General features: G+C 26.5%; 1 protein-coding gene across 1 annotated transcript; it reads left to right on the top strand.

Annotated features, from left to right (window-relative positions):
- The first annotated feature begins 10617 nt into the window (after window positions 1-10617).
- LOC126904298 (sentrin-specific protease 1-like) lies at window positions 10618-13057 on the top strand. The gene is made up of 6 exons (XM_050683248.1): window positions 10618-10644; window positions 10903-11006; window positions 11246-11395; window positions 11524-11656; window positions 11752-11856; window positions 12129-13057. The coding sequence occupies exons 3-6, from the start codon at window positions 11249-11251 to the stop codon at window positions 12713-12715; spliced, it is 972 nt and encodes a 323-aa protein (XP_050539205.1). The 5' UTR covers window positions 10618-10644; window positions 10903-11006; window positions 11246-11248; the 3' UTR covers window positions 12716-13057.
- Window positions 13058-13265: the final 208 nt, after the last annotated feature.

Here is a 13265-nt window from a genome sequence, read left to right as displayed (position 1 = left end):
CAGTTATCTGTATTATTTACTATTTCCACTGTGTTCTATACTCGGCGTTTGGATAACAACTGTTCATAATATTATCACTTTAAAAATTCTGTTGTTATTGAACTCCCTTTTAAAAATAAGTGGCAACCGCGTTTCCTTGCCCGAATTAATCCGCGTTATGATCGGAGGTTGACGACCATAGTGCATGCACCTATTTAATAGTAGTCGAAAGTGTACGGTAACTTGTTAATTTTAGACACGTGGATACCCAATATCGTTATCTTCGCATACCCACTTAATGCGGTCTGACTTCGTGTTCGCCGTACCGCAAAATAACAATAGATATTTGAAAGATGAAAAAAGTTTTTTCGCCAACTACAATTGCAGGTGCCAGTTTCAGTCGTCCACAAACATGCATTCGATGATCCGGCAAGGATTACGCACTGTGTCGTACAGCTGTGAGTCGTGTAAAAGAGAAGATTTGTTACTATACATTCGTGTAGCATAACGTAGTGAATGATGTTATGCGTGTGTAATATACTAATGAACACTAAATTCGTTTCAGATTGTTAACACCAACGTTTTGAATTTAATGATTAAGTGTATTATTTATATCAGTATTGTGTTTCTGCTCACTTGCAACGGTCAATTATTTTGATTGCTTCTCAACCAAATTAATTTTACATACTATACCTACTTGCCAATGCTAACTGAAGACGGCAGTGGATTCAGGAGAGGTGTCATCATGATATCATGACTTTCCAAAGTTTGTGCAATATCATGAATTATTTGAACAATTTTATTCCTAAATTTGGAGTTTTGAAAAAAACAAAATCGTTTCCTATAGTTAAATAATATCCTCAAAAACTGTTTACCGAATTCATAGCTGACTGAAGTGAAAAGAAGCAATTTGAAATAAACTCAAGCATAAGTTGAAAAAATGTACTCTGAATAAATGATGCTGAAATGCACTTTTATTTAATAATGGTTGTTTTGTTTCATTAGAACACATTTTTATGTACACTTTAATTACTCAGTTATAAATGTATACATCATATTCGATAAAATAGAAAAATTAAGCATATAATTTATTTTATTTTTCAATCTTCTCCCTATGTACGTTGTCAAATCAAATGTTAGATTATTGTAGTTTACATTTTATTAACATTATTTCTATGCAACTTGGTTCGTTTCAAATTAATTGCTTCGTTCAAATTAAAAAAACCCTTACACTTAACGATACTGCCACTATACAGTGTGATCCGTTCATAATAATCCACCGAATTACCCGTAAAATGAATACTGTATTATAAAAAATATTTTTGTATCTAGGCGGTAGGAGGGGTACGACCGAGAAATGTCTAATGTTAGAAATAGTCACATTCGCGAGTAAATGGCTTGCGCGTAGTCTACTGCATTTTTAGTTAAATAATATTCATAAGGTAATACTTACCTGAAATAAGTAAAATAATTAAAAAAAAAACATTTTTCGGGGTGCTAAATTAATTTAGGTGTGGTGATATTTGTTGTTTTGCGTATTTGGTCAAATTTTTTAAATGTGTTCACACAACCATAAAACCAATAACGGGAGAACTTGACTTTTCAATAATTTCATACGCAAAATCAAAATAGACCGAATGGAACGGATGCTACTTTAGGGTTGACGCGGTTGTGTTATTTCCTCAACCGCTCAGCGCGCTACTTACCTAAAAGGATATGCGTCGGGCAAGTGATAACAAGTTTAAGGTAGTCTAGTGTTGTGATGCAACGCCTTGAGTCGTGGGTACTAAAGCCGCACCGCGTTAATTTTTTCTCGTGAATTCCAGTACATTGTCCTGACCATCCGTCAGTTTCCGATGGTTGTGTCAGGGTCAGCCTTAAAATTACTATTGATTTAATTATATTTTCAGAGTAGTTGCAGCTAACGATTTATTTACATTAAAATATTAATTTTTTTTTTGTTAGTAAATTGACACCTGTAATACTAAAGAAACTATGACATAATTTTCAGTGTTGTTATTGTCAGGTACATGGTTTAGAATCGACCGTTATTTACACCTGCAAATATCGTCACAGGTCAATTGACAACGAAGAGAATATAAATGAACGTCTTGTAGATCTTTAGGACAATTTATAAATGGGACTAACGATCTAAATCAACTGCGTAATTACGTAGTTTTTACAATTAAGCAGTTTTTTATTTTTAGTTTACATTTTCAAGGATTTGACTCGGACGGTAAAAATTGTTTAGCGCAATTATAGTAAAACGTACAAATATCATCTGTTTAATGTAAATAAACAATTCAGTTGAAAATCTCAGTGACAAAGTTAGAGATGAAAAAATAATTAAAACGGTAGAATTTTGACCTGATTAATTTTTTAATTCGATTCAATAGCTTCAATTATGTATTACAAGTAAATTTTGTAATTCATATTAATCTACAGAATTAATACAAATTTCACTTCAAATTCCCACGCAACGTGATTCTTTAAACGCTAGCCACTCAATTTCTCTAAAGTTCTTCGGAAAAAAAATTGTTTGGTTTTTGTTAGTTACATGTGTATTTTCATTTATCTATTGTAAAATAGTTATTATTTTAAAAGAAATTGAGTAGCTGGAGTTAAAAGAATTAGTCTGTATTAAATAAAAATAATTTTAAACAAATTTGATTAAAAAAAGCTATTTTGCACAATTTTAACGAAAATTTTTTTTGTTATTTATACTAGTTGATCTAACACATATAAGTGGACATTAGTTGATATAATAGTTTTATTCGTTTAACTTGTACATCTATTGATGAATAGAATATTTTTTAAACCACGCAGCCCAGACACGGAACTGTTATTAAGGACGTGACTGATTTTCCTTTTTTTATTTTCAGCTTATATATCTGAGAAGTAGTGAATTCGGTTCAACTATATTTCAATAATGATGTAAGTTAAAAAACAAGGAAAAATTAGTGGCACGTACCATGTATAAAATTCAATAATACATTTATTTTTGCACAAATAAATAATATTTTTGTTTTTTTTTCCATTCAGATATTTATGTGTTTACATTATTATTGTCATTAATATCATTAACTGTGGAGAAGATACAATAGTCCGATCCGGTTTAACAGATTATCCGCTAAGCACTGCTAATCGTCATAATAATTTGTGACGGACTCATCAATTTCGCTCTTTAAAAGTTTTTTTCCCCTTGTGTTGCTAACAATTTTTTTTGTCCATTACTTGCAATGTATGTGCTGTCGTGATTTCATTTTTATTCGATTTCAGTGAAAACATGACTAATTTACCGCCAAATTAAAACCGCACGTCTCATCTACTTAAACATCGCATGTGCCGACATTACTGGCCCGTCGACTAACTAAATGATGCCATGGTTGTTATACTATATCAACAAAGAAATGCACATCATCCGAAAAACTTTCGCTTCGATTAATATATTTGCAAATCAGAAAATAATTATTTCTCGGTCAACAATTGACGGAAGATTAACCAAAAATCTACGTTTGATTAATGTTTTTAAAGAAAGTACCCTATGAGTTATATTTGTTCATAAGTAAATATTCTAAACTAATGCCATGTAAACTAGATCTCAATTGAGATAATAATCTAAACAACAATATACAACCACAATGTTGTTTGTTTAATAACTTAGTATATCTGTGGGTGTAATAAAAAAATCTCTATCTTACTCCTGGAAGAGAATAAACATTAAAATTCAGATTTTACTGGAAAAAATTAATATTGATTAAATTGTCACTATTATAAAAAAGTAATTTGAAAAATTATTATTCCTTAACTCATTGGATTTAAATAAATCAAACAATTTGATTTAAACAATCAAAAAATTAACCTAAAGTCAATTCATCAAAATTAGTTAATTATTTTTGTCATTCTAATAATTAAGTGAGAGAATAATTTTTGAATCTATTCTTCAAAAATATAAGTAAACTTGTTTTCCTATTGAATTACTAAAAATATTTTAATATAATTATTAAGATTATCTTTTGAAACAACAATAAGATAAAAATTTAAGCTCTACTTATTCGACGAAACTATACTTCTAAATTGACCGACCGAGTAATACAAACAACAATGGTCATATTGTTTACATAAATTATTATTATTTGTATTTCCTTTAATTGTAAAATTAAATGTAGCTTGTTTAGAAGTTTCTAAGGTTTATAAACGATGATTTATAAATATACAATGAGATTTTGCTATGAACGTGATGATATTAATCAGTGTTCCGTTAGTCAAATCCAAATTCTACAAGCTGTTGTCACCTGTCATAGCAATTGGTACTCGGCAGATTAGTTCGTTACCGTTCTGTCAACCATAAATAGGAGTCTAAAGATCTAAAAGCATAACATAGTTAACCGTACCTAAATACCAGAGACACCTGCAACAAAACACTACAATAATATAGCAAAAAGTGATCGAACAGAGGTCACAAAGATGTTGATGTTCTTATAGTAAAAATGAAAAATACTGTACTATCTTAAAATATTTATTATTAATGTTACTCAAGCTTAAATTTTTAACCATAAAATAATTTTATGATTGTTAATTGATTTTGAATATTTTGTTTTTCTAACTAAAACCTTTTTTTAAATATTAATAAATGATTTAAGTTAAGCAACTATAAAAATTAAAATTAATCAAAATTTTCACAAATCAATTAATCGTAGTTTCAAATAAAAATATTAGAGTGCTATTATAAAATTAATACTACACTGGTATTACTGGAGTATACATTTGAAATACCACCAGATCTAACATTATTCCTAAACTAGTAATTGACCTTTTAATTTTTCAACAAAAAAATATATATTACCTTTAATTTATTTTTTTAACAAAGCATAATTATGTATTTAATAAGAACTGATCACTTGTGGCTAATATTACTTAAAATTAAGAACGAGTTAATTCCATTAAAATGGTTTATTTCATGTATTTTTAAAATTTAAATTTGCATAAAATACCGCTGACGTTTTGTTTTCCTAAAAATTACTCAAATTAACATGTACACCTTTAAAATATTGCCACAAAATTGTATTATCGTTCTTATTTTAAATTAAAAACAGACTGAAGTATGACTAAAAAATACTCAAGAGAAAAAAATAGATTGAGACTAATTTAATAAAATTAACTGCCAACTTTACGGTTAATTAACATCAAGATATTACAAATTAATTTTTGTAAACGTTAAGAATTTAATTAAAAGTCATCCATAATTCATATATTCTTAATGTAATACGAGCACGCTTTGTTTTTTTATATTTTTACTAAACATAATTTAATTATATATAATCTATTTTCTAGAATGGTTTTTTTAAATATTTACTATTGATTTGATAAACCAGCTGATCAACACAGGCTCACATTAATAACTATTAGTTGATCAATAAAACATTTAAGTTTAACATTACATATTTTGCTTAAGACAGACGGCTAATTTACTAGAGTAAATAAGAATAGATTCTTATTAAAATCTTTTTCGATCCAATAAAACTCAATTAAATTACAAAATATAAATTGTTATATTTTACATAGTGTTAATATAAAATTAATACACTAAGCTACTCCCTCAATTTTACATATGGTTGTATTGCTTTTTATAGCACTTCTAAAGAATATTTGACATGCAAGTACGAGATGTGATCCAAAAATACCAGGATTTTTCAAATAAAACTTTATTAACTCAATATTATTCTATATAAACATTATCACCTTTAAAATAATCTTCCTGGGAAGCAATACACCACTGCCATCTTCTTTTCCACTTTTGAAATTATTCCTGGTAAGCACTAATTGGAATGTCCTATAGATCGATTTCGGTATTTTGTAGAATTTAACTTCCGAAACAAAAAAAAGTGGCATGGGGCCTGGTTGGGTGAGTATGGTGGTTGTGGAACTACTGGAGTCTGATTTTTCGCTAAGAACTGACGAATGAGCAATGAATTGTGATCCGGGTCATAATCGTGATACAACATCCAAGAACCACTTTTCCAATTTTCTGGCCTTTTTTTCTAACATTTTCACATAATCTTTTCATAACTTCTAAATAAAAATGCTGATTTACTGATTGTCCTTGAGGCACCTATTCACGATGAAATATATCACAAAAATCAAAAAAAGTGATTAACATGGCTTTCACATTTGATCTCACCTACTTTGCTTTTTTTGGTCTAGAGAAATTTGCTGACTTCCACTGTGACGATTGGTTTCAACATTATACCTGGAATTTCAAGTTTCATCATCAGTTATTATATTATTTAAGTCTTTCAATTTTGTTTTTGTTCATCGGTTAAGAGACGAAGAACAAATTTGGCTGCGATTCGGCTCGATTCTTTGGTTATTATTTCTTGGCAAGAATCATAAGATATTCTGACGTCTTCTGCAACTTCTCTGATAGCTAATTGACAATTATTTCGAATAATTTTACGAACACGAGCAATAATTTCATTTGTTTTACTGGTTTGAGGGTCTACCAAGTCGTTCGTTATCCTTAATGGATTTCCTACCTTCCTTAAACCGTTTAAACCACTCAAAACATGTTATCCTATTGTAATGCAACAAATGGTTAGTCGTCATTGACTAACCATTTTGGGGAGGGGTGATTTTGACGATATAATTATTATTTTAAGAGAAAGCGAGTAGCTAACATTAAAATAATCACTTTTGTATAACTATTATTTTAATAATTTCTACGTAAAATTTACAATGCTAAATAATAAAATATTGAAAATTAGCCAATGCTGGAAAAATCATTTTACAACGCATGATTTTCAAATTTTTTTTTAAATAAAAGAGCTTGATGACATTATTTTAGGAAAATTATTCACAAAGATGAGAAAAATTTTTTAACACACTGTGGGCGTTTAAAAGTTTTATCATAAACGCTCATTGCCGTCAGCGTTTTTTGTTTAAAATTCTGAAATCTTTACCAAACCTGTTTAAAGACATTCAAAAGGTACCCTGAAAATTTTGTTCATTTTTTACTGAATTATAAGTTTTTTTTTTTTTCAAGTTTTTAGCAAGAGATTTTTTTGGTTTTCGCATGTCAATTTTATTTAAATTTTATACAAGTGTACTAACAACACGGTATTTAAAGATACCTTAGGAGTAAACGTAAATATTTTAGAGTCATATAATTAGGTAATTTTTTTTATTATTTCATGTAGCTAATAAAAATTATTGTATAGAATATATAATAAAATAGGTATTTTATGATAGAAAAATTCATTTATTATTATTTTCAGTAATAAATTTTTTTTATTGTATTCTCTTTTTTTTCTTACGGAAAAAATTTCTTATTATTTTAGTATGCCTTACCATACCAACAAACTTTTTCTTTGTGGTAGGACATTTTCTTACAGTTTTTACATTTAATGTTAATGATAATTTGTATTGATGTATTAAATTCTAATATAAATTTAAATGTATGGTATTTTATTTGAAATTCTATATTATGGTATTCATTTCAACCTATTCAGTGGCGTATTTTGAATGATTTCTCGGGTGGTGTCCAACTTTTAATGAACCTCACAAACGAAAATTATAGAAATGTTTACTGACGTAAAAAAAACTTACTATTTTTCTAATTACTATTTTAGGAATTGACAAATAATTTGAAATTTGAAATTTTGGCTCTGTTGTATCTTAAAAGAAACAATCCTAGTGTCTTATTTTAAAGTAATACAAGTTTAATAATAACTCAAATGTATTTATTATAGATATAATTAATCAATGCAAAACATACAAAATAAATATACACTAAAAACACAATAAAACAATACACAAAATGAAAACTTAATGTCATAAACGTACCGCGCGAAAAGAGATTACCTTCGGTGCTCCTGAGGTCCTCTCTCCTCTACGATTCATTCCATTTCGTCTTATATACTAAAATATTTTGTTTTTCTTCTTTTTGCAAAATTAATAATACTATCGTTTTCAAAAATGTTTATAAATATTTAATTCCTGGTCTAGTAATAATAGATCAGGAAATTACAATTAAACAAAACATTACAAAAATGTTTTACTTCCAGCTTTACAAATGATAAACTATATTACAGTATACAGGCTGATTTTTTTTATCATAACCCACTCATTTACTTGTAGAATAAATATAATTTAAACATTATTTTTGGTTTTCTTTAGTTACACATTATTCTTAAATTATTAACTATTTAAAACTTTTTATGTTCATCCCTTATGCCTTGTAAGGGTGTCAACTTTGTCTTTTTGTCTTTTAAATGGGAACACATATTTTGAATATAATAAAATGTTTGAATTTTTAATTAAATAGTAAATAGCATTTGAATTTTTAATATAACTTTATTAGTTTATTAGATATAAACATTTAAAGTTTCAAATTTTTGAGTTAATATACATGTATAATACACATGATGATATGATTACAAATACAGATAGCTAAATGGTTTATATAATATCAATGTCGCAGTCACGGATTATTTATTATCAATTATGACTATCATACTAAATCATATCATGTAAATATGATATGATAATCATAGATATACTTTCTGTATTGACAGTTAGTGTATTTATAAACTCATAACAATGTGAGTAGGGTGAAATAGAGAGTTCTAGGCCCTCTCCGCTTCACNGCCTTACTACCATTGATAATAACAATGCTGTGTACCTGCTAATTTTTTTGAAGTTGTTTTAAACAAAGTAACTCATAACTAAATACTTTATTTATAATAATTAAACAAATAATAAAATCTCCTTTCAGTATTGATGTTCGTAAATTATTTGCTTTTGATGATGTTGCAGTGTCATTCCAATTCGAAATTATAAATAACGATTCAATTAGGTACACAAAAAGCTCAAGAAAATCATTGACAGCATAAAAACGTTCAACTCATTTAGTCGCACATAATTGTTTTAATGATTTTTTAGTTATACATTTTTGACTTTCTTCGATTTGACTTTTCAACACATCTTTTCGCTTTGGGTATATGAAAAAATCTCTAACTTTAGATGTTGTTCCTAATCAATTTCGTGTTTCTTGTATNTCTTCCTAATTAATTTCGTGTTTCTTGTATAGAATATGAATAAGAAATAGCAAGGTTTAAAACATGAACAGCACAATGAATAAACGTCGCAAGCGGATAACTTTGGTAAATAAGATATTGAGCTCCGTTAAATTGACCAGACATAGAAGCACATCCATCGTAACACTGTCCTCTAACGTATTTTGTTTCTACACCAAATGAATGTAAACTTTGAATAATAATATATAAACCTTTTCTAGTAGTATCTGTTGTAGGCACAAACTGAAGAATTCTTCCTTGATAATCATATTTTCAACATCTAAATATCGAACACACAAAGTTACTTGTTCGCTTCCACCAATGTCGGCCGTTTCATCAGCAAGTATTTTGAAACATCTTTGGGCATTTATGTTTGTTACGATTTTATTTAAAATAATTTTATTACAGGATTCAATTATTTCATTTTGAAGTGTTTCACTTGTATATTTTATTGTTTCTTCAGTTTCCAAAAATGATTTTAAACGGTCATCTCCTTGGGCTCTGTATCTTAATATTTCTCTAAAATTTCCTTGATTTTCTTGGATAATTTGTCATTTTCTTGATATATATTGAAGTTACAAAGATAGCCGTTATTGTTAAAAAAATAAATAAATAATAATAATAACATTAAAAATGCAAATAATAATTAAACCTATAAGGTAGTTAAACCCTAAAGTTATTTTCGATTTGTTAAAGTCGTTAAAATTAATTCAAATCTCCTGTTATTTTCTTTTATCAGAATTATTATGTCATTAATTCAATTATTAATTAAATTGTTAAACTATATTATATATTCAACTTAATAAATTTTTATGTTGATTATAATCGCATGGCNAAGATATATATTCAACTTAATAAATTTTTATGTTGATTATAATCGCATGGCATGATGTTTTTTGTTAATAACTAAATGGAAATAGCAATTTCACATGGGCAAAATTTTTAATAGCTGCAAGAGAATAAATCCAAACGTTGATATTTTCTTTCATGCAGATTAAATTTTATATGCATAAATATTCTGTTAACCGATATCAAATTTATTCCACTTGAACTTTCATAAAAAAATCTCTATCATTTGTAAACTAATGTAATAAATAAACAAACAAATACAAAAGGTTTTTCTTCAAAATATCTTTAAAATATATATATATATATTTTTTTTTTTATAATTCTCTGTATTATTCTTAAAATATTGTATTCTTTGACCAATAATACAATTAAAATAAATAAGTATTGTTTATACTAAATTTATTTATAATTGGCTTATACATTTTTTTAATGAATTTTTACAATTAAGTTTCCTTGACAATTAGATGTAAATGTTGATTTTATCGACATTTCAGTTCACTTCGTTTTTTCCCGTGAAAAATAAACTATCGTCTTGTGTAATTATTAAGATTTATTTAATTAGTTATTGATATGGCAAGTGAAAAAAATATTTTTGGTCAAACAAATGAATCAAACTTACATAAGGTCATACGCAGAGTTGAAGAAATATGGAATCGTCGTTTCATGCATTCCAATTGTGTTTTAAATAATACAAATAATGGACAAATATCAAAAAAGTCAACTAAAGATGGAAGAATTATCTGTAAAAACTATTAAGATTAATAATTAAACTAACTATTTCGAATAGAGAAAAAGTTTTTTAATATAAAATATAAGAAAAATTAATAATAAGTTCTCTTATTCATATATAACAATAATTCAGTCGCTTTACTTTAATTTAACTATTTNTACACAACAATAATTCAGTCGCTATACTTTAATTTAACTATTTTAATATTAAAATCCTTTTTCGAAATTGATTATTTAATTAATAATTATTAAAATTATATTCAATTTGCAGCAATTATTAATAAAAATATTTATCCTATAAAAAATTCCATTATTCCAAAAAAACGCACGTATCGAAAAACGAATAAAAATGATAAAATTATTCCAGAAAAATTGGTAACTATAATTATATTAATATATTTATTCGATTTAGCTATGTTATTGGGGTTTGTCTGATTCAAAAATATAAAATAAACTATCAATCCCTTTAATATAAATGCAATAACATAATGTTTAATATTATTCTGCTATTTTTTCTATTAGATTTTTATGGGAAATTCAATTTTTATCGAAGATAATAATATAATATTAAGTATAGTTTATTTGTTTATTTAAATATCTCTTTGGTTACCTAGAATATGATGCAGCAAAGAGAATTCGGAACACTTTTTCAGAATGAAAAATCTGAAAAATATAAAAATGAAATTTTAAATTCAACAGAAAAAAAAAATATAGCAATTTCAAAAGACAATCCGCTATTAATATCAGCTGATTTGTTAGAAAAGGTATATTTTATTATGCTTTATTTCAATAAAAAGATTTTAGGGTATACCCTAAACCATTTTTTGGACTTAAAGCAGATTTCTTAAATAAATTTATCATATAATTAAATATATTTTTATGATCCGTTAAGAGTTTTCATAAGAAAAATTTGGAACGCAAAAAATCCGAAATAAAAAAACAACTTTTTGAGATATCTTCTAATACTACTGCTCGACCAAATTTAAAAAGAAATTCATCCGAAGAAGATGAAAAAGTCATAAAAAGTATACAACTTTTAAAATATAATTCATTTTTAAAAAATATGAAGTTTTGATTTTTGAAACAAATATGTAATATTTTTAAACATAAATTATTTTAGAGCCAAAAGTTAGTTCTAATCCTTTGACCTTAAATACGCCGAATGACGTAAATTTACTTGCTCTGTCCACTATTGAAGTAATAAAAGTACCAGAGAAAGAAAAAGGTAATTAGTTATTTAATCTATTTATTTTATGTAAAATTAAATAAAAAAAGATTATTTATTAAACATAATTAATTATAATAATACGAGTTAAATTAATATAACTTCTGCAGAGGCGTGTAATTAAGGGGGTCCATGGACGTTTTAAACAAAAGTAATTATACGTGTTTAATTTCATATTCCAAAACCTTAAATAAACCTAAATAATAGTAAACTGTTCAACAAAGTCTTTTATTAATTTTATGAAAAATGTTTAAATATGGTTACACTTGCAGAAGTAATGCAAGATCAGAACACAAAATCTCTTGATCAGTATAATGCACCTTCATTTAAATCGCCCACATCATGGTATACTTCAGACACAATTAATGAGTACATTAAAATGATAGTAAAACGGTCAGAAGGTGAAGTTTATGCAGTTGTCACTGATTTTATTGTAGCGTATCTTCGAGGAGGTTATCCAGCTGTAAGAAGATGGATAAAAAAAGATATTCACACAATAAAATTACTTTTTGTGCCCATGAATGTATATGGGAGTCATTGGATATTGACAGTGGTTAATATACCTGAAAAGACTGTGACATCATATGATAGTCTTAAGTCGTATAAGGGTCCTTATCCAATGGTATTAAAAAATTTCTTAATTGAATGGGAGATGGACAAAAAAGGAAAAGCTTCTACATGGACATTACAAATAGGCGAGACATCTCGCCAAACCAATGGACATGATTGTGGGCCATTTACTGTTGAGCTGGCAGAAAAAATGTCTCGAGGAGATACAACACCAATAAATGCAAATTTTATGCCTTTTATAAGATTAAGACACAAAAATGAAATTATTGCTGGCGAGCTATTCAATTAATATTTTTATGAATGAAATTTTATTTTTGTATTTTATATCAATTTTCTTAATATTCACTATAAATTGAAATTTTTATTTGTATACCACCAAACATTTTTTTACTTTTTCTATGTTTAATTGTTGTTTTGTTATTTTATTTTAATCTTATTTTTCTTTGTAACATTTCATTTAAGAAATTCAAATTTAATATAAATTTATCTTAACTGAAATAATTTAATGTTCTTGTTATGTGAATATACAAATATTATAATATACAGTTATGGATACAATTAAGTTAAAAAGTCAGCCAATTATAAATTTTTAAATTAACAAGCGTATCTACTATCTTAACAACTTAATTTTAATTTTACTAAATGACGATTCATAAAGAATTTCATAACTTTTGTTTATTTTTTAAATACTATTTTAATTATAAAAAATTCTTTTCTGTATTTTTTATGAATGCGGTATATTGAATAGGGGTAACTAACTAATTTGTTTATAATTCTCTAAACTGATAAACTATAAAATAAATTTAAAAATGAACTACAAGTTCAGAATATTTCCGTTG

Source organism: Daktulosphaira vitifoliae, unplaced genomic scaffold (assembly GCF_025091365.1).
Source record: "Daktulosphaira vitifoliae isolate Bord-2020 unplaced genomic scaffold, ASM2509136v1 Scaffold_1, whole genome shotgun sequence".
NCBI classification, from domain to species: Eukaryota; Metazoa; Arthropoda; class Insecta; order Hemiptera; family Phylloxeridae; genus Daktulosphaira; species Daktulosphaira vitifoliae.
This window is presented reverse-complemented; position numbering and strand designations above follow the sequence as displayed.

What these genes read in the sequence shown, in the direction of transcription:
- LOC126904298 (XM_050683248.1), top strand. Translation starts at nt 11,249, where the DNA reads ATGATGCAGCAAAGAGAATTCGGAACACTTTTTCAGAATGAAAAATCT. An exon ending in AGATGAAAAAGTCATAAAAA is followed by an intron (nt 11,657 to 11,751) that starts GTATACAACTTT and finishes AAATTATTTTAG; the next exon opens with AGCCAAAAGTTAGTTCTAAT. An exon ending in AGTACCAGAGAAAGAAAAAG is followed by an intron (nt 11,857 to 12,128) that starts GTAATTAGTTAT and finishes TTACACTTGCAG; the next exon opens with AAGTAATGCAAGATCAGAAC.